The sequence below is a fragment of the Dendropsophus ebraccatus genome, chromosome 5, assembly GCF_027789765.1.
Source record: "Dendropsophus ebraccatus isolate aDenEbr1 chromosome 5, aDenEbr1.pat, whole genome shotgun sequence".
NCBI classification, from domain to species: Eukaryota; Metazoa; Chordata; class Amphibia; order Anura; family Hylidae; genus Dendropsophus; species Dendropsophus ebraccatus.
In genome coordinates this window covers 28,973,350-28,995,750 of record NC_091458.1, presented here as the reverse complement: position 1 = coordinate 28,995,750, position 22,401 = coordinate 28,973,350, and the positions used below count along the sequence as shown (strand labels likewise).

The following is a 22,401-nucleotide window of genomic DNA, read 5'->3' as shown; positions in this document are numbered from 1 at the left end:
CATCGCTTCCATGAGCTGGTAAGTTTTCAAGTTTTTCTATTACAATTTGTTAATGACACATGCAATGCTATCTTTACTTATATTATCGCATCACTGGCCAGGTCACTGCCTTCAACAAGGTCAACACACTCCTCTCCTGCTGCTGTCATTGACCTGGTAAGTTTTGTTCTACCATGACTTTCATGACATTGCACCTGGTATATACAGTCCTACCTTTATTAAAATAATTACATGACTAGACAAGTCACTTCCTCCCACAAGATCAGCCTACTCTTCTCCCAATGCTGCTCTCATTCCCATGATTGTATTATCTACAGGCTTTTCTACCATTGCTTACTGTATGACACTGCACCTGTCATGCACAAATAGCATGATCCTATAACTTACTAGGTCACTGCCTCTCACAAGTTCAGCACACCCTCCTCCTGCTGCTGTCAGCATTTCCATGATCTGATCGGCTACAAGATTTTTTCTTTTTTTTATTCCTTATTTTTTTTGCATAGATATCCTAACTAATATGATCATATAACTTAAAGGGGGTTGTTCAAGCCATCTGTTCCTTGCACAACCCCTTTAACAAGTCACTGCCTCTCACAAGTTCAGCACACTCTCCTCCTGCTGCTGTCTGCATTCCCATGATCTGATCGGCTACAGGATTTAAAAAAAAAAATAATAACTTCTTACTTTTTGCATAGATAAAGATTAGAGATGAGCGAACCTGGAGCATGCTCGAGTCCATCCGAACCTGAACTTTCGGCATTTGATTAGCGGTGGCTGCTGAACTTGGATAAAGCCCTAAGGCTATGTGGAAATCATGGATATAGTCATTGGCTGTATCCATGTTTTCCAGACAACCTTAGAGCTTTATCCAAGTTCAGCAGCCCCAGCTAATCAAATGCCGATCGTTCGGGTTCGGATTGACTCCGGTTCGCTCATCTCTAATAAAGATATCCTTACTAATATATTCTTATAACTTAAAGGGGGTTGTTCAAGCCTTCTGCTCCCTGCACAACTCATTTAACAAGTCACTGCCTCTCACAAGTTCAACACACTCACCTCCTGCTGCTGTCAGCGTTTCCATGATGTGATGGGCCTTTCTAGTCTACTCTACTTTACACAGCACTTGTCATGTACAGCCATGTCTTTACTAACATAATCCTACTGTATGTATTATTAGGTCACTGCCTCTCCCAGGATCAGCACACTCCTCTTCTGCCGTGCTCCAATAATATGATTGGCTACAGAATGACCTACAGTACTACAGTGCCTCTGCCATACACAGTCATGCCCTTCATACTATGATCCTACAATTTAACAGGTCACTGCCTGTGCACAAGGTCAGCACATTCCTCCCCTGCTGTCAGGACTATGTCAGCCATAGGTATCATCTTGTAGAAATTTTAACTTCTACAGTATATGACCTGATTCCCACATAGCAATTTTTCAAAAACTCTACAGAATATAACACGGGTCATGCAGCATTTTTAATCACTTACGGAAAAAAACAACCCACATATAAAGCGGAGCTTTCCACCTACATATATCTAAACATCTACGAGAGTGATTCTGACATGTATTGATCTGTATTCATTTTTTAATACATTTTTCGCTCAAAAAAAATTGTCATGAAATTCAAAAACAATCACTTCTGCCATCTATATTTGACCCCCTCAAAAAAAGTCAGCTTCACAAAGCAAACAAATAGTTTTCTCCCAGATGAGACAGGTGTTATGCCCCATTGTAACCACTATATGAAAGGCTGACCTTACAATTGTTTATCTCTTAGGCCGGGTTCACACTTGTGTTGGCTGTCTCGGTCTTCGTTCCTGTTAAAAAAAATTCTAGGAAACATCATAGCACAGTGCACTATTTTGTCTAGCACATCTATGTCAGAAACCCAACAGACCCTATTAAAGTCAATGGGATACACTGGATGCTATTCAGGGTTGTATACTTACCTTCCCCTGGTCCCCCACAGCTCCCACTGCCTTTCCCATTCTGCTCCTTCTGAAGCCATGCCTTTCTTTTGCCTGCCTCTGAGATGAAAGTGCGGAGCCAGGCCTTACTGCTCAGCCAGTTAGCGATCATCCTGACAAATGGCCCTATTCCCACCATTTGTCTTCAAAACATGCAGAAGAGATGAGCATCATGGGACCCAAAGAGCTGAGTGGGAGATTCAGTGGGAGATGTGGGGTACCAGGTAGAGGTAAGCATAACAGTTTTTTTTTTCTCACCAGCCCCAGCACTATATAAAGATGTGGAGGACACCGGAATACTACCTTAAACCTTAAAATTTTCTCATGTGTAAGCACTAGAGATGAGCGAACCTGGAGCATGCTCGAGTCCATCTGAACCCGAATTTTTGGCATTTGATTAGCAGTGGCTGCTGAACTTGGATAAAGCCCTAAGGCTATGTGGAAATCATGGATATAGTCATTGGCTGTATCCATGTTTTCCAGACAACCTTAGAGCTTTATCCAAGTTCAGCAGCCACCGCTAATCAAATGCCGAACGTTCGGGTTTGGATCGACTCAAGCATGCTCCAGGTTCGCTCATCTCTAGTAAGCTTAGGACTCGGACAGCAGAACATCTTCTCTTGAAGCTCCTGCTCTGAAAGACCTGACATGGCCATTGATTACAAAGTGCTCCATTCTTACATGAATATATGATACTGTATATGCCTGATAATAAATTTTTATTTTTCACCTCATATTATACTGCCGGCAAAGTAACATTTTATAACCGGGTCCGAGTAAGTATTGAATATCTCATGTTTGGAGAATATTTATCTTCTTGTCAAATAATATAAAGTTGTTCTATCGTTTTGTGTATACAGCTCCTATAATTTCCGATTATGTTAAACGTGTGATGATTGTTACCGCTGATGGGGTATTTACTATTTCAGCTTTTCCTCTGCTATGGGTGCAGAGACATTCCATCGCCTCCATTTCCGTAGACTCATAGCAGGTTGTTGTCTGGTAGTAACAGGAGACCTGGCACTGACACCGTCCGCACATTACGAAGCTCTTATGTGTTTGTGTTTAGCTAATTCTAGAATTGAGACAACAATCTCATCCTTCCTGTGACCCAACCAGCTAATGGTGGAGGAGTTACATAACACGGCTGATTAGTGCAGACACGCAGATGGAACAAACAGCTGCCCGGGCAAGGACCTGGACAGTATGGAGAGCTGCCAACTAAGTGGTATATGTCCCGGCAAACTGCCCTCCATACTACTGCCACCTCTCTGCTTAGTATCTGTCATCATAGCAGGCCATAGCATTTCAGAACCATGGACAGCAACCAACCAGCAGGGACTTCACGCTGGGAACTCTCTATATTCTCCTTATTAGATATATAATTTCTAGGGGATATGTATCATATAATGGCCAGGCAGACATATCCATATCCCTAGTTATGTAGTTAGCATTTCTACATACCCTCCTATATATTACATCCTCCTTCTCTACACCGCACCACATGTATGTTGTTTCAGATTTTACCGTGACGTTTTTTTACCGTATCCTCAGTGCCTACATAAAATTGACCTCTCTAGTGCCCACATATTATATATAGACCATATACCCTCACTGTGCCTACATAAAAGTGACCTCTCTAGTGCCCACATATATATAGTCCAAATTCGCTCACGGTACCTATATAAAAGTGCCATCCTTAGTGCCCTTATAATATAGATAGTCCCATTACCTTCACAGTGCCCACATAAAAGTGACCTCCACAGTGCCCATATATTGCAGATAGTCCCAGTACCCTCACAGTGCCAACATAAAAGTGACCTCCACAGTGCCTATATATTGCAGATAGTCCCAGTACCCTCACAGTGCCAACATAAAAGTGACCTCCACAGTGCCCATATATTACAGATAGTCCCAGTACCCTCACAGTGCCAACATATAAGTAACCTCTTCAGTGCCCACATATTACATATAGTCCAAATACCCTCATGGTACCTACATAAAAGTGACCTCTTTAGTGCCAGTAACCTTACTGTGCCTACATAAAATTGACTTCTACAGTGCCCACATATTACAGACAGTCCCAGTACCCTCATAGAGGGAGATTTATCAAACATAGTGTAAAGTGGCTCAGTTGCCCCTAGCAACCAATCAGATTCCACCTTTCATTTTCTAAAGAGTCTGTGAGGAATGAAAGCTTGAATCTGATTGGTTGCTAGGGGAAACTGAGCCAGTCTCACTTTACACCATGTTTGATAAATCTCCCCCAATAGTGTCTACATAAAAACGACCTCTTCAGTGGCCACATATTACAGATAGTCCAAAGCCCCCATATGAGAACACGCTCAATGCCCCCAGAAAAGGAAAGAATTTTAGTAATTTGCTCCAAGCTTTGGCTGATGCCTGAAGAGCAGAGAGGATCGGATGAATATGTGGTTACTGTACCTCCTGAATGGATATACAGGGTCCTAGCATGACTTGCATGATCTTACCCTTACTCCCTGGTGTAAGGGGGTATTACCATCTGACTATATTATGACATACCAAGAGCATATACCATAACCTAATAATCAGTTGGGTCTGTCCCAGGCTGTAACAGGAAGGGATCACGGTCTGCATTTAACCTGCAGAGCAGCGCTCCCAGCCATCTGCTTTACAAAGAATGAAGCACTTCTCCTCTCAAGTGAATGGATCTTTGCTGCAGTTCTCTGAACATGGGAATCAAACGGGTCTCAGACTGATCAGAATTGATATGTACTATAAAGAATATGGCTTTCTATGTTGGGCAAGCCCCTTTACTGGACCAGCTACATACAGACAAGCATTCACTGGGTATACCATATAATAGTTTGGATCTGACCCACAGGACTGAGGAGCTATTCCCATATCTCCCATAGGCTATAATGATAACATCCACTTCTTTCTTGGGAGTTAGAACCAGACCCTATTTTGGGACTAATGGGGCCCCATGGCCATATCCCAGACAATCAGAAACTTTTATGGCATATACAATAAATATATTCTTTAAATGTCCCTTTAATTCCTTGACCGATTATTATTAGAGAAGAAATCATAGGAGTGCAATAGCCACAGCCAATGCACAGGCTATGTTCACACAACGTATCTTTTCATAAAAGTACGGCTGTTGTTGCAATCGGCAACAACGGCCATACTTTTTACGAAAAGATACATTACCTTGCCATCTATGGGATCCCGGCCGGAGCGTATACACCTAGTATACGCTCCGGCCGGGATCCCTAGTGGCGCTGCAAGAAACTGACATGTCAGTTTTCTGCGGACGCTATTCATTGAATAGCGGCCACAGAAAACCCTGTCAGTGCTCGCTCCATAATGTGCAGTGGGGAGTTCTGACGCGGGCGCGCACGGACGTGCCCGCATCAGAACTCTGTGGCTGCAAAGATCATCTGTCCGGTACTACAGTACCAGCCGAGAAGATCTTTTCAGAGACTGGCCATTCCATGACGCGGCCGGGTCATGGAACGGCCGGTCTCTTACTAAGTCTGAACATAGCCTAAGGCTAGGTTGACACACAGTATTTTTGCTCAGTATTTTGGTCAGTATTTTGCAACCAAAACCAGGAGTGGATTGAAAACACAGAAAGGCCATGTTCACACCCTGTTGAAATTTAGTGGATGGCCGTCATTTTATGACAAATAATGGCCGTTATTTCATAACAACGGACGATGTTTTAAAATAACGCCAATTATTTCCCATTAAATGACGGCCATCCACTAAATTTTAACAGTGTGTGAACATGGCCTTTCTGTGTTTTCAATCCACTCCTGGTTTTGGTTGCAATTTAAGGACCAAAATACTAAGCAAAAATACTGTGTGTGAACCTAACCTTACAGTGGAAAATGATGCTTAGGGGCCCCCTTTATGTATTTTGCACTGGGGCCCCACAAGCAATCCTATAAATGTTATCATTAGCACAAATCTTCCATTAAAATTTACATATCCGTATACCCTGGCCATAGGAAGAATCTGCACATCTGAGCCGCTCACAAGACACTGCCCAGTACTTAATTTGTTATTGATTTTAGTACTAAACACATTGAATCAATGGCTTTTATAAAGAATCCTGACCCAGGGGACGTATAATATTAGCACAAATGAATATGCTTGTCTCTGATAGCTTTTCAGAATGAAATCCATTGTAAATAATTCATGTGCAATAATGCCTGTCAATGTTCAAAGAAAAACTATGTGTTTAGGTGAGTGCGGGAATCAGTGTGCCGGCAGGGGCAGCGTTCTCCGGGATGGAGGTGAGTATATAGCGAATATCAATAACTGATCTATAATTCTAAATGGTCTGTAATGCACAGGATTGGGTTCGATTCTCTGAATAGGATACATAGGAACCTTTGTCCTATATGGTGCAATATCATTTAAAGGAGCCCCAATAGGACAGATTGTACCTATATGCAGCCAAGATAGAAGGAAGTAAAAGGGATTTTTTTATGAATAGAGTAAAGAAAGAAAAAACATAGAGAAGCATCCTTCACATATATCTCAAGAAGTCCAGCCTGCACAGCAGTCGCCAGGGTCTCCTATCCCCTCATCATGACGTTATCCAGTGCTTTATGACTGTGGTGGACCGCTATTGACTGCAGCGGGGAGCTCACTATGGCTGACACATCTTTGTTGGTGTAACTAGAATGGCCTGGAGGCAGAGATGGAGGAGAAGAAGGGAAGAGGGTAGGAAGATGGGGTAATGTTAGAAGGAAGTGAGGAGTAGGTCTTATACAATTGGTCTATGGCAGTGGGTATAAAACATTGGTCTCCAAACTGCGGCCCTCCAGTTGTCGCAAAACCACAATTCCCATCATGCCCGGACAGCTAAAGCTTTGCATTTGGCTGTCCAGGCATGATGGCAAATGTAGTATTGCAATAGCTGGAGGCCGCAGTTTGGAGATCCATGGTATAAAAGATGGTGAGGACCAGATTTCCTCCTTTTTACCATCCCCATCCTCTTGCCCTTTTAGTGAAGTGATGTATCTATTTACAATATGTAATCATGGCAGCAGGTTTACAAGTCTTGCTGGGATGGTCAACTGGTAGTCTAGGGAGGCACCATGTTAGATATGGTGACCCAAGGTCTGGTGATGTTACACCGACCAGTCACCACAGAGAGATGGGGCTTGCACTTATAACACCCTGGTGTTAAACCTGCGAAGTTGTTTATTGGCCTATCCCACTGGGCTGATATTCTGATTTATTAACATTTGTCAGTCAAATCTAGTCACTCTAGTTAGTATCTTTAGTTTTGGGTTGGGGCTAGACATAATTCCCTTTGTTGGAATGAGCCAGCACATTTAATTCAGCCAATTAGATTGACCTAAAGTTTGTTATGACCCTCTGAGTTCTTCCAGGTTTTAATTCATATGTATATATAATATATATATATATATATATATAATGGACAAGGCAGGAGATGTGCGGCTGTGTAGGGTAGTAGTAGTAGCTGGTAGTGGTGGTAGTAGGGGTAATAGTAATAATAGTAGTAGTAGTAGTAGTGTATGGAAAATGGTGGACATAGCAGGAGATGTGCAGCTGTGTAGGGTAATAGTAGTAGTAGTAGTAGTAGTAGTAATAATAATAATAATAGTAATAATAGCATTAGTTGTAACACAGCATAGAACATGATAGACAATGCAGGAGATGTATGGCTATGTAGGGTAGTAGTAGTAGCTGCAGTAGCAGTACAGTATAGAACAAGATGGACAGGACAGGAGATGTGCGGCTCTGTAGGGTAGTAGTAGAAGTAATAGTATTAGTAATAATAGGGGTAGTAGTAATAGAAGTAATAGTGGTAGTAGGGGTAATAGTAATAGTAGTAGTAATAATAGTAGTATTAGTAGTAGTAGTGTATGGAAAATGGTGGACAAGGCAGGAGATGTGCGGCTGTGTAGGGTAGTAGTAGTAGTAGTATAGTAGTAGTAATAGTAGCAGTAGTAGTAGTAGTAGTAATAATAATAATAGTATTAGTTGTAGCACAGCATAGAACATGATAGACAAGGCAGGAGATGTGCGGCTGTGTAGGGTAGTAGTAGTGGGCACCATTTAAAAAAATATATTTTGTGCTCATGATATCGGTGATTTTTTTGCTAAATTTAGAACCTATTCATCTTATGTCTCTACATTGGATAATAGCTGATAGAAACCGAGCGAATAATCAATCCCTCCTCCTCATGGCAAGTAACCTGGAAGACCATTAAAATGTTGACAAGTTTGAAAGCTAAATAAAACTTTTCGGAGACGGGAAAAACTTTAATCCTAACTTCACGAAATATCTTGGATTCAGAAATGACGGTTTATACTAGGAGGGAGAATAACATTGAAATTTTATGGGCTGTATGAAGTCTGATGCATTAGCATGATACAGAACCTTATGCACCTCTATGAATGCCCTATTACTTATTATTCACATGGGTCCCTAGTATGATACCGTAAAAAAAAAAACAGTACACGGAATACAACTACATCTAATGGTCTTGGTGGACTCCAGCTAACAATCCGTGATTAGAATCCTACCATGTGTTATATTGTTTCCGCTGGATCAATAGGTGGCAGCTGGCAGCTCAAAGCACACATGCAAAGCTCAAAAGGGGGTCCAGAGCTGATCGTGCACCTTCTGTACAGCTGCCTCATGTACTGTTTAACTTGTGACTGTTTCTTATGTATTGACCACCCGGAGACTGCTAGAACCTTCTCTGCTGATACCCTGACATAGTAACACAAGGGACTATGTACAGTGACAACAGAAGAGATGTATAGGAAGGTGCACACAGATGCAGGGGATGGGTTGTGTAACAATGGTGTTCAAATGTGCAACCGCAGGGACTAACAAATCCACGCCTGAGTGCACCCATAACAAAGGCATGGGGCACCAAGATGGCATAACAGATGCTTCACAAACAACACAATACACAAACAATATTGTAATAATACAGTATAAATGCAAGAGACAATATATTATCTGAGGGCAGGACAGGGTATTATTATATATGTACATTCACAGGTATATGTACATGAGCAAAGTACTATATCCAATACGCCAACAGATGGTATGGAGGGATACACAACATGGCTTCAATCTGTATAGTAGTATTTTTTATGAAATATGTACATCGGTATAGGACATAGAAACCTATGTTGATGTTAGTAAAAAAGGGTTTTATAGTGGGCGGTCCTATTTAGTGACAGTCACTGTCTTCATCCACCCACTGGACTCTTAACTAGTGTCGAGAGAACTTTCCAAGCTGTTTGGGTTCTGCAACGTTCGCCAAAGGCGATTGCTTGGTGTTTGACTCCAGTGGCTAAAGAAATTGAATGCCACCCTAAAGCTGCCAGGAAAACATGGGCCTAAGGCTATATTTGTGTTTTCAAGGACTTCTTGGGGTGGCATCGAACTTCTCCAGCCACTGGGAGCATTCGGGTTCAGAGAACATTGCCAAATACAATACGTTAAAAACTACTCCTAAACATTGGAAGAGCAGGGATTTAAATGACAAAAATACTAAAAAAATTAGTTGTACTGAATCTTTTCCCACAAAGCTATATATCAGTTTACTCGGCTCTTCCTTATCTGTACCAAGACTTAACTTCATGTTCAACATGGCATATTCCCTTTAAGGATCCGTAAGACAACACAAGGAAATATTAGCTTGTTTGGGCGAAAAATCCCTCCCTATAATAAGGCCCTAAGGTCAGCATATAACACACTATATACTATGACTTGTTACCCTGATCCAAAGTAACACCAGTCCTAGTAAACTAACGCATTATTGTCAGTATAGAGTCAATGTTATTCTTCATCACCCAAGACAAGGAAGGATTCAATGGACAAACAGGTACTTTCCAACCTAAATTATATCTCATTATATTACAGACTTTCATCAATGATGATTAGAAAAGTCTGTTCAGTGGCGTCTACATGGCTAGCCTCAAAAGTTCTTAGGACATAACTTGGGGTATTAAAGCATATAGGCTACAAAATACCTTGTAATTTACTCACTGATGGTTTAGCACTGACTGCTGAGCAAGCTGGGGGTGGGCTTCTGCTTATAGGTAGCAGCCAGTTTAAACAAGCTGATCTGCAGTGCAGAAGCTGAGCCATAGATGTCTTAGGGTGTCTTTGAGATGACCTCAGATTTCTTAAACTTCCACAGTTAATTTATGCATCTCTAAATTTTGCAATGCATGGCTGTATTGGTGGCAGACTATTACGACTGTACCCCAATCAATAAAGAAAAACTCCCATGGGTTATCACTACTGGAGAACAATAAAGGACACATATATGACTAATAGAGGTCGTAAAAGAGTTATCTCAGCTTGACAACCTTTTTCACAGGTGTATCCCATGCCAACTTAGAAAGGTAGAGTGGCATTGACTTATTGTATTGAGTGGCATTGCCTGCTGTACTATATGCATCACTGCTTACTCAGAATGTACTGTTGCTAGTGGCAATACATAAATTAGTACACTATACAATACTATATGGATTACCGCTAACTACAGTACACTCTGAGTAAGCAGTGATGCATATAGTTCTATATGTATCGGCATTCACTGCCACACATGAGTTGGCAGCAATGCACACAGTTCTGTTTTAATGACCACTCACTACATTCTGAGTTAGCAGCAAATATTATACTATATGTATCGGCATTCAGTACAGTACATTCTAAGCTGCCAGCGATGCTTACAGTACTGTATGCATTGGCAGTCAATACAGTTTATTCTGAGTTGGCAGCGATGCATACAGTCCTGTATTGATGACCACTCACTATAGTACATTCTAAGTTGGCAGGGATGCACATAGTACTGTACGTATCACCACTCACTACAGTAAGATCAGCATTGCCTGCCATGCATACAATATTGTATGGGTTGCCGCTCACTGCAGTACATTCTGAGCTGGCAGTAATACCTACAGTGCTATATGTATTGCCGCTCACTACATTACATTCTCAGTTAGCAGCGATGCATACAGTGCTATACGTACTGCCGCTCACTACATTACTTTCTCAGCTAGCAGCGATGCATACAGTGCTATGTGTATTGCCGCTCACTACATTACATTCTCAGTTAGCAGCGATGCATACAGTGCTATATGTATTGCCGCTCACTACATTACAATCTCAGTTAGCAGCGATGCATACAGTGCTATACGTACTGCCGCTCACTACATTACATTCTCAGCTAGCAGCGATGCATACAGTGCTATGTGTATTGCTGCTCACTACATTACAATCTCAGTTAGCAGCGATGCATACAGTGCTATATGTATTACCGCTCACTACATTACATTCTCAGTTAGCAGCGATGCATACAGTGCTATATGTATTGCCGCTCACTACATTACATTCTCAGTTAGCAGCGATGCATACAGTGCTATATGTATTGCAGCTCACTACATTACATTCTCAGTTAGCAGCGATGCATAAAGTGCTATACGTACTGCCGTTCACTACATTACAATCTCAGTTATCAGCGATTCACACAGTGCTATATGTATTGCCGCTCACTACATTACATTCTGTTAGCAGCAATGCATACAGTGCTATATATATTACCACTCACTACATTACATTCTCAGTTAGCAGCAATGCATACAGTGCTATATGTATTACCGCTCACTACTTTACATTCTCAGTTAGCAGCAATGCATACAGTGCTATATGTACTGCAGCTCACTACATTACATTCTAAGTTAGCAGCGATGCATACAGTGCTATGTGTATTGCCGCTCACTACATTACAATGTCAGTTAGCAGCGTTGCATACAGTGCTATATGTATTGCAGCTCACTGCATTACAATCTCAGTTAGCAGCGATGCATACAGTGCTATATGTATTGCCGCTCACTATATTACACTCTCAGTTAGCAGAGATGCATACAGCGCTATATGTATTAACGCTCCTAACATTACATTCTAAGTTAGCAGCGATGCATAAAGTGCTGTATGTATTGCCGCTCCCTACATTACAATCTCAGTTATCAGCGATGCATACAGTGCTATATGTATTGCAGCTCACTGCATTACAATCTCAGTTAGCAGCGATGCATACAGTGCTATGTGTATTGCAGCTCACTACATTACATTCTTACATGACTAACCATATAGTATATACGCCAGGTTCTCTTTTCTGCGGTGGATCTCCACCTTCTCTAATGGTGGATCTCAATCCTCTATATGGAATATATAGGAACATGAACTCGATGACATAACCCATTTACTAGAATGGATAAGTCAAAGATTTATACTTTAATATCCAACAAATAATTGGAATAATTCATGCGCTAATTTCCCGATTGTATAAATCATCATTTACAAGAGGCGTAATAATGCAGCCCTCACCCGGGAACGCTCTGGAGCGTAAATAACATTTATAGGATATCATGTCTTTAGACCCCAATGCCATGCATAATAAAGCAGGAGGGCTGGTGCCGTGTTACTGCACTTCATTACCTTGGAGACATAGTAAAAATATATTGCACACAGTTCTCCAGGCCTGAGCCTAATCCTCTCCTACAGATCGCAGGCCGGCCAGGGGCTCAGTCGTGACGACCAATAAAGATGCACATAACCCACGCTTCACCCATGCGTAGATTGGACAAGGGCTGTAAGAAAAATTACACTTCTCCAAATGAAACATCTTAGGGTTAGAGAGGATTTGGCTATAAGTCTCTAGGGGATTCGCTGGCTCTGTTTCAGTGGATTTAAATAAGCACGGAGATGTAGCAGAGCCGAGCCGCTCTCCACATTAGGGTTGCAGCTACATTATCGGCTCTGCTACATCTGCACGTTTGGATGCTCCTCTATAGGAATCTTGAAGTGCACTGATCACAAAAAATAATGCTAATTCCCTGACATGCTGCAATGGCCAGGGCTCGGTAGGTGGCATTGGTTCCACTTGGTATCCTTTGTGAAACGGAGTATGGCAGATTCTAACTCGCTCTGGCACTTATTTATGGATGTACGGAGACACATTCCTGGGATATATGCATTATGTGATGATAACAGACATTTATAACCCAGAATATAGGAGCGGGGCTGCCTTAAGTGACATCAGCAGATCAAGCCCCAGCGTCAACCTACTTATAAAGATAACCTTCCACATCACTGCCTCTCTAATTTCCAGGCCACTGCATAACCACTGGATCAAGTGCTTTCCAAAAGGCAATACATATATTTACCACAAGGAAGAGCACAATGCAGTATTTCTACCTATAACCTTCAAGAAGCATAAAAAGGCATCTAAACATTATATAAACCTATACCAATCCAACATCTTATATAAACCAGTGTATTATCCAGAGTATCCTCATTTATACATCCCGTATACACCACTCCACTGGACCATGCACAGACAGCGAATACTACATCTGCATTATGTTAATCCCTTCACTGTTGTCTGTATGAGCTGCATGTACTTAAGACCCTTCCAGACGAATTCACAGCTATCTAATAATATACATACACAGTCCATAGAGGGGGGAAAACAGCCCGGGGGATAAGCAACCATCATAAATAACAGTATTTGGCTAAAATAGCCATGTGTGAAATAACATGAGACGTGAAAAAAAAAAAAAAAGAATACTAATAAATGAAATTAAATTAAAAAAAAACACTTGATTTTATAATTAGTTATAAGTAAAAAGAAAATAGGAAAAATAAAGCAATATAATAATAAAAAAATGATATATAATAATAACACCAAAAACTACATAGACAACCATAAGAGGAAGAAATGACAAAAAAATTGATTTAAAAAAAAATGACAAAAATATAAAAAAAACATTAAATAGATAAAAATGACAATAAAAAATAATAATAATAATTTCGACGACAAAAATAATATAAACGTCAAAGAAAAATATAGTAAATAAATACAAATAATAAATATTGATATTTGGCCGGCATATTGTCAATTTTTAACCATGTAAATGCCCACCCCTCGGCCCAGCTTTCATGGACAGAAAAAGTCACAAGAAGCATTTAGCTCTTGCAGGGATGGGACTGCATATCAATGGTATATTGCTACTTCTCCAAGTCTCCTCACCCCCCCCCCCTTTCCCACAATGGTCTGCCTCACTCTGCATTACATTACCAAGAAAATGTCATATTTGATTAGTCAGCAGAGTAATGGGAAGCGTATTTGGTAAGGTCAGAAGCTAACAAGTATTTATCCCCATAGCTTTTATTTCCAGAGTATAGGAAAGACGAATGGTAACAACGTTCCCTCCTATTCCCAGCGTCTGGTCCCATTGATGCGTAACTTCAAGGTAATACTTACAGGCATTGGTTACAGCAAAACTGTTGGCTGTTTCTATGTTGTCTACATGAGGAATCAAATTAAAAAGTGCTTCGGACTCATTGGGGCTGGTGTTATGGAGAAAGACTGCTAATCGAAAAGCAGTGTATTCCTGATCTGTATTTCGGATGAAAAGCCCACCTAAAGGACGGAGGAGGGAAAAGAGAAAAAAGAATGAGAAGCCAGGACATAGTTAGACATAGACAATGTATAGACAGAGAGGCGGCGGTGGATAGTATGCAGGTGCAATAGAGGCTGCCAGGATTCTGCTCCATTAATTCCAGCCATTGATATGTGACAAGTGGCTGGAGTTGCAGTTGTCTCACATTGCACATTACAAGAAATCACAGCTTGGAACCAGGGCTAATGCTTACACGGTATTTAACACTATCATTCAATTCATTCGCCTTGCACTATTACAATTCACTGGTTAAAGGTCCCATGTCTGGGAGGTATCATTGTACGTGCTATAACTCTATGGTCACCACTATGGTCTATTGGCCATATAGCTATAGCCATCATCCTCTTATATACATAGTCTAGACAGTCTGGCCATTATTAAGGGAGTTAAATAGAGTACTGTGTCCAGTTCAAGGAGAAGCAGCTTCTTATTATACCAAGAGCACAAAAGTGACTATGCTTGTAGAATCTCATTAACACCCCCCACCTCATTGGAAGTACATGATGCAATGCAAGGAATTATTGGATCCCCCCCTCCTTTGATGGAAGCAATGGTTACCATAAAGTAAGGCTGAGCCTCCATGTATACAGGGGATATAGGGGATGCACCACAGGCTGCACAACTTTCCAACTAGCACACAGGATAGCACTACTGCAGCAGCATCCACATATAATGCAGGGGTGGGCATGCAAGGCCTGGGTGGTGGGCAGGGGAGGGTTACTGTCAGGGCAAATGTCACCAACACAGACAATAGATGCAGTAAAGCTTATATATATATATATATATATATATATATATATATATATATATATATATATAGCAAAGAGGTTATGCAGCAGCACTATATATATATATATATATATATATATTTATATAAATATATATATATATATATATTTATGTATGTATATATATATATATATATATATATATATATATATAGCTATCAGTCAGCTAGTAAAGAGGTTGTGCAGAAGCACTGTATATATATATATATATTGAGCTGTCAATCAGCTAGTAAAGAGGTTGTGCAGCAGCACTATATATATGTACATAGAGCTGTCAATCAGCTAGTAAAGAGGTTGTGCAGCAGCACTATATATATACATATTGGGCTTTCAATCCGCTAGTAAAGAGGTTGTGCAGCAGCACTATATATATATATATATATATATATATATATATATATATACATACATATATATATATGTCAATCAGCCAGTAAAGAGGTTGTGCAGCAGCACTATATATATATATATACATACATATATATATATATATATATATATATATATATATATATATATATGTCAATCAGCTAGTAAAGAGGTTGTGCAGCAGCACTATATACATACATATTGGGCTGTCAATCAGCTAGTAAAGAGGTTGTGCAGCAGCACTATATATATGTATATTGGGCTATCAATCAGCTAGTAAAGAGGTTGTGCAGCAGCACTATATATATGTACATTGGGCTATCAATTAGCTAGTAAAGAGGTTGTGCAGCAGCTGTGCCAGTGCACTAGGTCTGCTATCAAGTTCCTATGAATGAAGCACCTGCAGCTTGTGCTTTGCTCCAAGTTTAGTCATGCAGTGAAGTGTCAGCTCCTGTGCCCAGGGCACCCATCCCTGGCATGGCTTACCTATCTGCACGCTGCTAGGAAAGGCTCCCATGGCAATGCCCCAAAATCCAGAGAATAACAAAACAATCTGCTCGCAAATAATCCGCATCTTCTCTCTCTCTCTCTCTCTCTCTCTCTCTCTTTCTCTCTCGCTAGATGCCAACGAGAAGCATCAAGGCTGCAGCCAGAAGCAGAGGAAAGCAATGCAGTCAGTGCCAGTCTAACAATCCATGGTGGGCATGAGGCTTCCCGCAGTCTCCATAGCCCCGGGAGAGCTGATGTCCGGCTGGAGATGGTTGCACATGCAAGATGGTGGAGTTGGTGGTGAAGGCTGCACTGAGGGATGAGACATGCGCTATTATATCTCACTCTGCCCCCATCACACACAATAGCAGCAAGCCCAGCACTGCTGTCTCCAGCCTTCTGCCTGTCTCACATGTAGCATGAATGGGATGCTGCTGCTGCTGCTGCTGCTGCTGGGGATGGGGGAGGATGGGCACTGGGGGCTTACAGACTAGTCTGCTCCTCTCCCTGCCTGCACAGCACAGCTCTCTATAGCAGAGAGAGAGAGAGAGAGACATCCACTGCAGCAAAGCCTCTCCCTGCTGCTGCTGCTGCTGCTGCTACAACAATACTAAGGGGGGAGCCAGCCTGCCAGGGGGTGGGGGGTTAGCCAAGGTCAAGAGCTCTGTCTGCCCACACTAGGCACCCAGGATGCATGGACTCCTGCACTCACTTACACCTTTATCAGCCTTTTCTTACTTTTATCTCTTATTATAGTCACATTGTATCCATCCACCTGTGCAGCAGCATCTGGAGGGGGCTGCAGTCATATCGGCTACAAAGTCTCTAGCAGCGCCTTTGGTATTTGCTTTATTTAGTTACTTTTTTGTATCCATTATACAGTGGAAGGAGTCCGGAGGGTTATGTAGTAGATGTCAGGATGGTTGAATGACAGCCTGTATTCTGCAATAGGGGAAAAATCCCCCTAGTTGCTGCAGAATTATCATGAGACGTCTCCTGCGGGGGGAAGAGTCATTGGTATTTATGCAATTCCACGATAGGGCCATGAGAATGGTTCCGAACTGGGAGTTCAAAGGGTTATTTAGGATGAGAAAAAAATAGCAGCTATCTATCAGAAACAGCGACACCCTTGCACTCAGTTTGCATTTGGTATTGCAGTTGAGTTTCGTGAAAGTTAAAGGAGTTATTCAGTGCTACAAAAACATGGCCGTTTTCTTTCAGAGACAACACGACTCTTGTCTCCAGTTCAGGTGCGGTTTGCATATAAGCTCCATTCACTTCAATGGAACTGAGCAGCAAAACCCCGCCCGAGCTGGAGATAAGAGCGGGGCTGTCTCTGGAGGAAAGTGGCCATGTTTGTGTAGCGCTGGATAACCCCTTTAATGGAGCTGAGGCGTATTACTACACACAACCTGAGGACAAGTGTGGTGCTGTGTGTGGTGCTATCTGTGGGTTTAAATTGTGGATAACCTCTTTAATGTTTCTCCTTTATGCTGCGTTTACACAGACAGATTTATCTGACAGATCTTTGAAGCCAAAACCAAGAACAGACTGTAAACAGGGATCAGGTCATAAAGGAAAGACTGGGATCTATCCTCTTTTCAAATCCATTCCTGGCTTTGGCTTCCAAAATCTGTCAGATAAATCTTTCTGTGTAAATGCACCCTTATTAAGAGAGAAAAAATAAAACAAAAAAAAAACATTCATGGAAAAAGTTTTGATTGGTCGGATCTCAGTGCTAGATATAGCCAGGAGAAGTGCACAGCTGTGTGCTTCACTCCATGGCTTAGCTGCAGATGGGCTCCTTATGCTTATAATAGAGGCCCTACCTGATCAAACCTTAGGACATGAGTGACACATAATAAAACAACCTCTTTAAGGTGGTGTCAAAGACAACAATTTTTAACGTATTTATTCCGGCATATACGTTTCTTGTTAAAAATGTAAATTTCAGCTGGAAATGTTTTTTTTTTTTTTAGAAAATTATTTTCGTGGCATGTGTGGGTCTAGAGAAATTTTTTTTGTGACATTTTCCCTCTTAAAGGGGTACTCTTCTTTTTTTGTTAACTGAACAGGATTTGCTACTGCTCTGGACAGTTCCTGACATGGACAGTGGTGGCAGCAGAGAGCACTGTGTCAGACTGGAAAGAATACACCACTTTCTGCAGGACAAACAGCAGCTGATAAGTACTGGAAGCATTAAAATAATTTAGAAGTCATTTAAAAAACTGTATAACTTTCTGACACCGGTTGATTTAAAGTGTCAGTGTTGTTTAAAAAAAAAAAAACTTTTAACATGTCATAGAGAGAGATCAGTCTTGATCAGTCCGGATCTGAGCGTTCAGACCGATCTGGAAAATGAGCCGGGAGAGGACACGCCGCAGCTCTGTGCGCTCTCGCTCTGTGTTAGAAAAAAAGAGTCGGGCTCCTAATGTAAGTTTATGGAACCTGAGAGCGGAGAGAGGACGGGCCGTGGCACATTCTTCTCCCCACTCAAAACATTAAAACATTTCCCTACAATGTGTCAATGTTTTTGGACATGACAGTACGCTTTATGGCTGAGGGTTCCAATCCCCCCTCCCCCCATAGCTTGAATGACCCAGGAGAAGTGCACGGCTGAGTGCTGATCTCCTATTTCTGTATGTGCCGCTGAGATGATCCCATGGACTGCATTAAAAATGAATAAAGCACTAAGAAACACTTTAGCTTTTTGGATTTTTTTCAAGAAAAAAAAAAAGTGTTTGAACGATAACTCCATGAACCACATGATTAGGAATGGGAAAATTGCCACGGAAAAAAAAATGCAACGCTGGACCGAAACTAGTTTTTTTTCTCTTTTACTGGCACTAAAAACGCCAAAATTGGCGCGTGGCATTTTTTGCTTCGAAAATGCGGCGGCCAGATGTTAGCTGAGAGTCAATGGGGAAAAATGGGACCATGTTCCCACAGAATGTTTTTCAAGGCAGTTTGTAATTTTTTAGCGCATTTGCAGTTTTGTGAAATCACATCAGGCCCTGCACAGAAACCTCATATCTATATGCATATAGGTGTTTGTCTTCTTCAATCCATCATTGGAAATTGTGAATTAATATCATAGAGAATCACAGGACTTGAACTGGAAAAAAAAGAAGAAAAAAAAAAAAAAAACATGCAGGGGATAAAACACTGGAGATAAAAACGCCTAGAGTAATTTACACTAAAATGGGAAAATGACAGGGGAAAACTGCAGGGAAAACTGTTTTTTCGTGCCCCCTTTTTTAGCTCAAAAATTTTTGTTGTGCAAAATTTGTCTGAGATACTTTTCAGGGTTGTTTCACACACATATCTTTTTTGGGGGGCAGTTCTACATTACAGAAATGTGGTGTTTACGAAAATTCTTTTTTTTATACAGTGAAAACTCCACACTAGGTTGGACTATAAAGCACAATAGTTTAATGGAATTAAAGGGTTACTCCGGTCATGAAAAACTTTTGATATATTGCTAACCTGCCATCCAACATAATAAAGATACTATTCTAACCTCCCCATGCTCCTCCATGGTTCTTCTGCGGTGTCTCTGGGCCCACCACTGAATGATCCCACTGTCATTTCCAAGAGGGACTCATATCTGCAGTGAGTGCCCACTCAGCCAATCACAGGCCGCGGTGCTCTTCCATCTCAGTCAGTGATTGTCCAAACGGGCTGTCAGTGCAGAGATCAGTTTGTCTTGGAAATCACAATGGGATCATTCAATGGTGGGCCCAGAGACACCGCAGGAGGACCATGGGGGAGCATGGGGAGGTAAGACTAGCATCTTTATTATGTTGTTTTGAGGGTCAGCAATGTATGAAATATTTTTCATCCCCGGAGTACCCCTGTAGGTCATGTCCACACAACATAAGTTCAGTATTAATCATGGCCGTTGTTGCCGATTTGCACCAACGGCCATGATTAATACTTAACTTACATTGTGCAGCACCTAAAGGGAATCCCGGCCGTAGTTTATACCCATAGTATACACTCCGGTCAGAATTGCTAGCAGACACACAAAAAAACAGACATGTCAGTTTTGTGCGGCCGCTATTCATTAAATAGAGGCCGCACAAGCCTGACAGGTCACACAATGGAGAGTGCGGCTTCGGCCGCACGCTCCATTGACAGCTATGGTAAATTGGCATGCAGGCACACACAAAGGAAGATCATCCAATCGATACTGCAGTATTGGCCGGGATGATCTTCACAAACGCCGGCCGTTCTGTGACCCGGGCAGGTCACAGAACGGCCGGTGTTTTACAATGTGTGAACATGGCCTTAAAGTTATTTGCATTTTTAGGTGTTTATTAGGTAATTTTAAAAAAGGGGAGAAGAAAAGTATCAATGTCTTTTGATGGTGTTTCTAGAAATATTTCTTAGTTCTATAGACAAACTTATACAGGAAGTGCAGAATTGTTTTTTACAGTGTGTAAATGGGATAGAAAAAACAATCCCTTTTGTGGAAATGTAAGCCTTAAATATGCAAAACAAACAAACAAAAAAGAAAAATGCTGATGTGGAACATTTCGAAAAATAAAATTAATAAATGTGTTGTCACCTGACCCCATCGATGGCCTGTGGCGAGCTATACAGTACTTGGAGATCTTTCATGGCAGCCATGAAAACCTTTAGAAGGCCTTGGGTTACTATGGCAACCAACCAGCACCTGGAGATTGCATAACATGGGGTCTAACCGGAACCCCTTATGGTGCGTTTACACAGAGAGATTTATCTGGACTTTGCACCTCAGTTCCATTGAAGTGATTGGAGCTGAACTGTAACATCACACACAACCTGAGGAGAACCAATGTGCTGAATGTGTTATGGAAAAAACGTAATGAAATCCTTCAATTCAAGGCCACAGACCTGGGAGTCAATTTTCAGCAGAGAACTTCACTGACTACAGACTGTGACTTTTACATAGTGTATATGCTTTGTGTGAACACACCCTAACAGGAGAGACCAGATGAGCTGCTGCATACAGAACATAATAAAGGAGATTATTAGAAGACGACGCAAACAATGGCCGCTCTCTAATTGACTGCCTAACCCCGGGACTCATTCATATTTAAAGAGAAAGAGTCTCTAAATCCATGTACGTAATAATCCCATGACGTGTATTTATTTTTATGGAAATGTTTCAGCGTTAGGTCAATGTGCCTTTAACCCCATCCGCGCTATTCCGTCGCCTGTTTTAGGAGGATGTGAACATTGATTGGAGTCATTGCCTGGCGAAAAGTAATTGAAATGTGCATATAAGCAATAATTCAGTTCTGAAGCCAATTGATTGTTGAGGACAATTCATTTTTCACCTCCCTGGTTCGATGTTGACATCTGCCTTTAGCAACAAGGCATCTATAGCAGGTCCTCAAAATGGGAGCGGGCATCCTGGGTGGATACCTTCACAGCTTGTATAATAACTGTGGAAACACAGTCTTCTGAATCCAAAGGGGGTTGTCTGGAGTGCCACCCTAGGCTGTTTTCTGGTATTGCACCTCCGCTCCATTCCTGTGAATCTGCAATGGAAGACGCAGTCCATGGACAGGAGTGACGCTGTGTGGTGAGTTTTTTTTTTCCCAGTCGAGGACATTCCTCGAAAAAGAATAAATAAAGATATATTATATATCGTATTTTCTGGCATATAAGATGACTGGGCGTATAAGACGACACCCCAACTTTTCCAATTAAAACATACAGTTTGGGATATACTTCACCTTTCCAACGCACACAAAATAAACATTAATTAAGCGAGATCTGAGAGGCAGAGAAGGAGGTACAGTAATACCGGGAGGATACAAGGGCGGCCAGACGGGTGTTAGAGGTGTGTTTTTCTGGGCACAGTGCCACTCTACCATATCTCTTTTTCCCCGGACACCTGCAGCTTGCTCTGCCCTTCATTCGGTCGCTGCATACAATGGGGATGCGGCTGTTTTTGAGTGCCACACCACCGCATGCAGCGACCGCAGATTCTCCAGCCCGGTTCCGAGGTTTTTTAGGACCCCCCTATAAGACGACACACGGCGTATAAAACGACCCCTGACTTTGAGAAGAGTTTCCTGGGTTAAAAAGTAGTCTTATATGTAGGAATATACAGTACTTTGCCGTGTACAAAATATACACACAAATAGGACGAAAAAATGAAATAGGTGAACCAGGCGCACTCCGATCTGCCGAGCAGAGGGCATCTGGTTAAATGCTTGAGCCTCCCATTGACTTAAAAGGGGTTTGTCACCTGGGTCGAG

At 41.6% G+C, this 22,401-nt stretch overlaps 1 protein-coding gene across 4 annotated transcripts in view; it reads right to left on the bottom strand.

The window, feature by feature from the left end:
- The window catches only part of GRIA4 (glutamate ionotropic receptor AMPA type subunit 4), a 246,764-nt gene extending 225,977 nt beyond the window's left edge, over positions 1 to 20,787 (bottom strand). For all 4 annotated transcript variants that reach the window (XM_069972021.1, XM_069972020.1, XM_069972023.1 and 1 more), the window contains exons 1-2: positions 20,718 to 20,787; positions 14,303 to 14,461 (exon numbers count right to left, since the gene is read on the bottom strand). In XM_069972021.1, the coding sequence (XP_069828122.1) occupies positions 14,303 to 14,461; positions 20,718 to 20,727 (169 nt within the window). In that variant the 5' untranslated portion in view covers positions 20,728 to 20,787. The remainder of the gene's footprint in view (positions 1 to 14,302; positions 14,462 to 20,717) is intronic.
- Between the last annotated feature and the right edge of the window lie 1,614 nt (positions 20,788 to 22,401).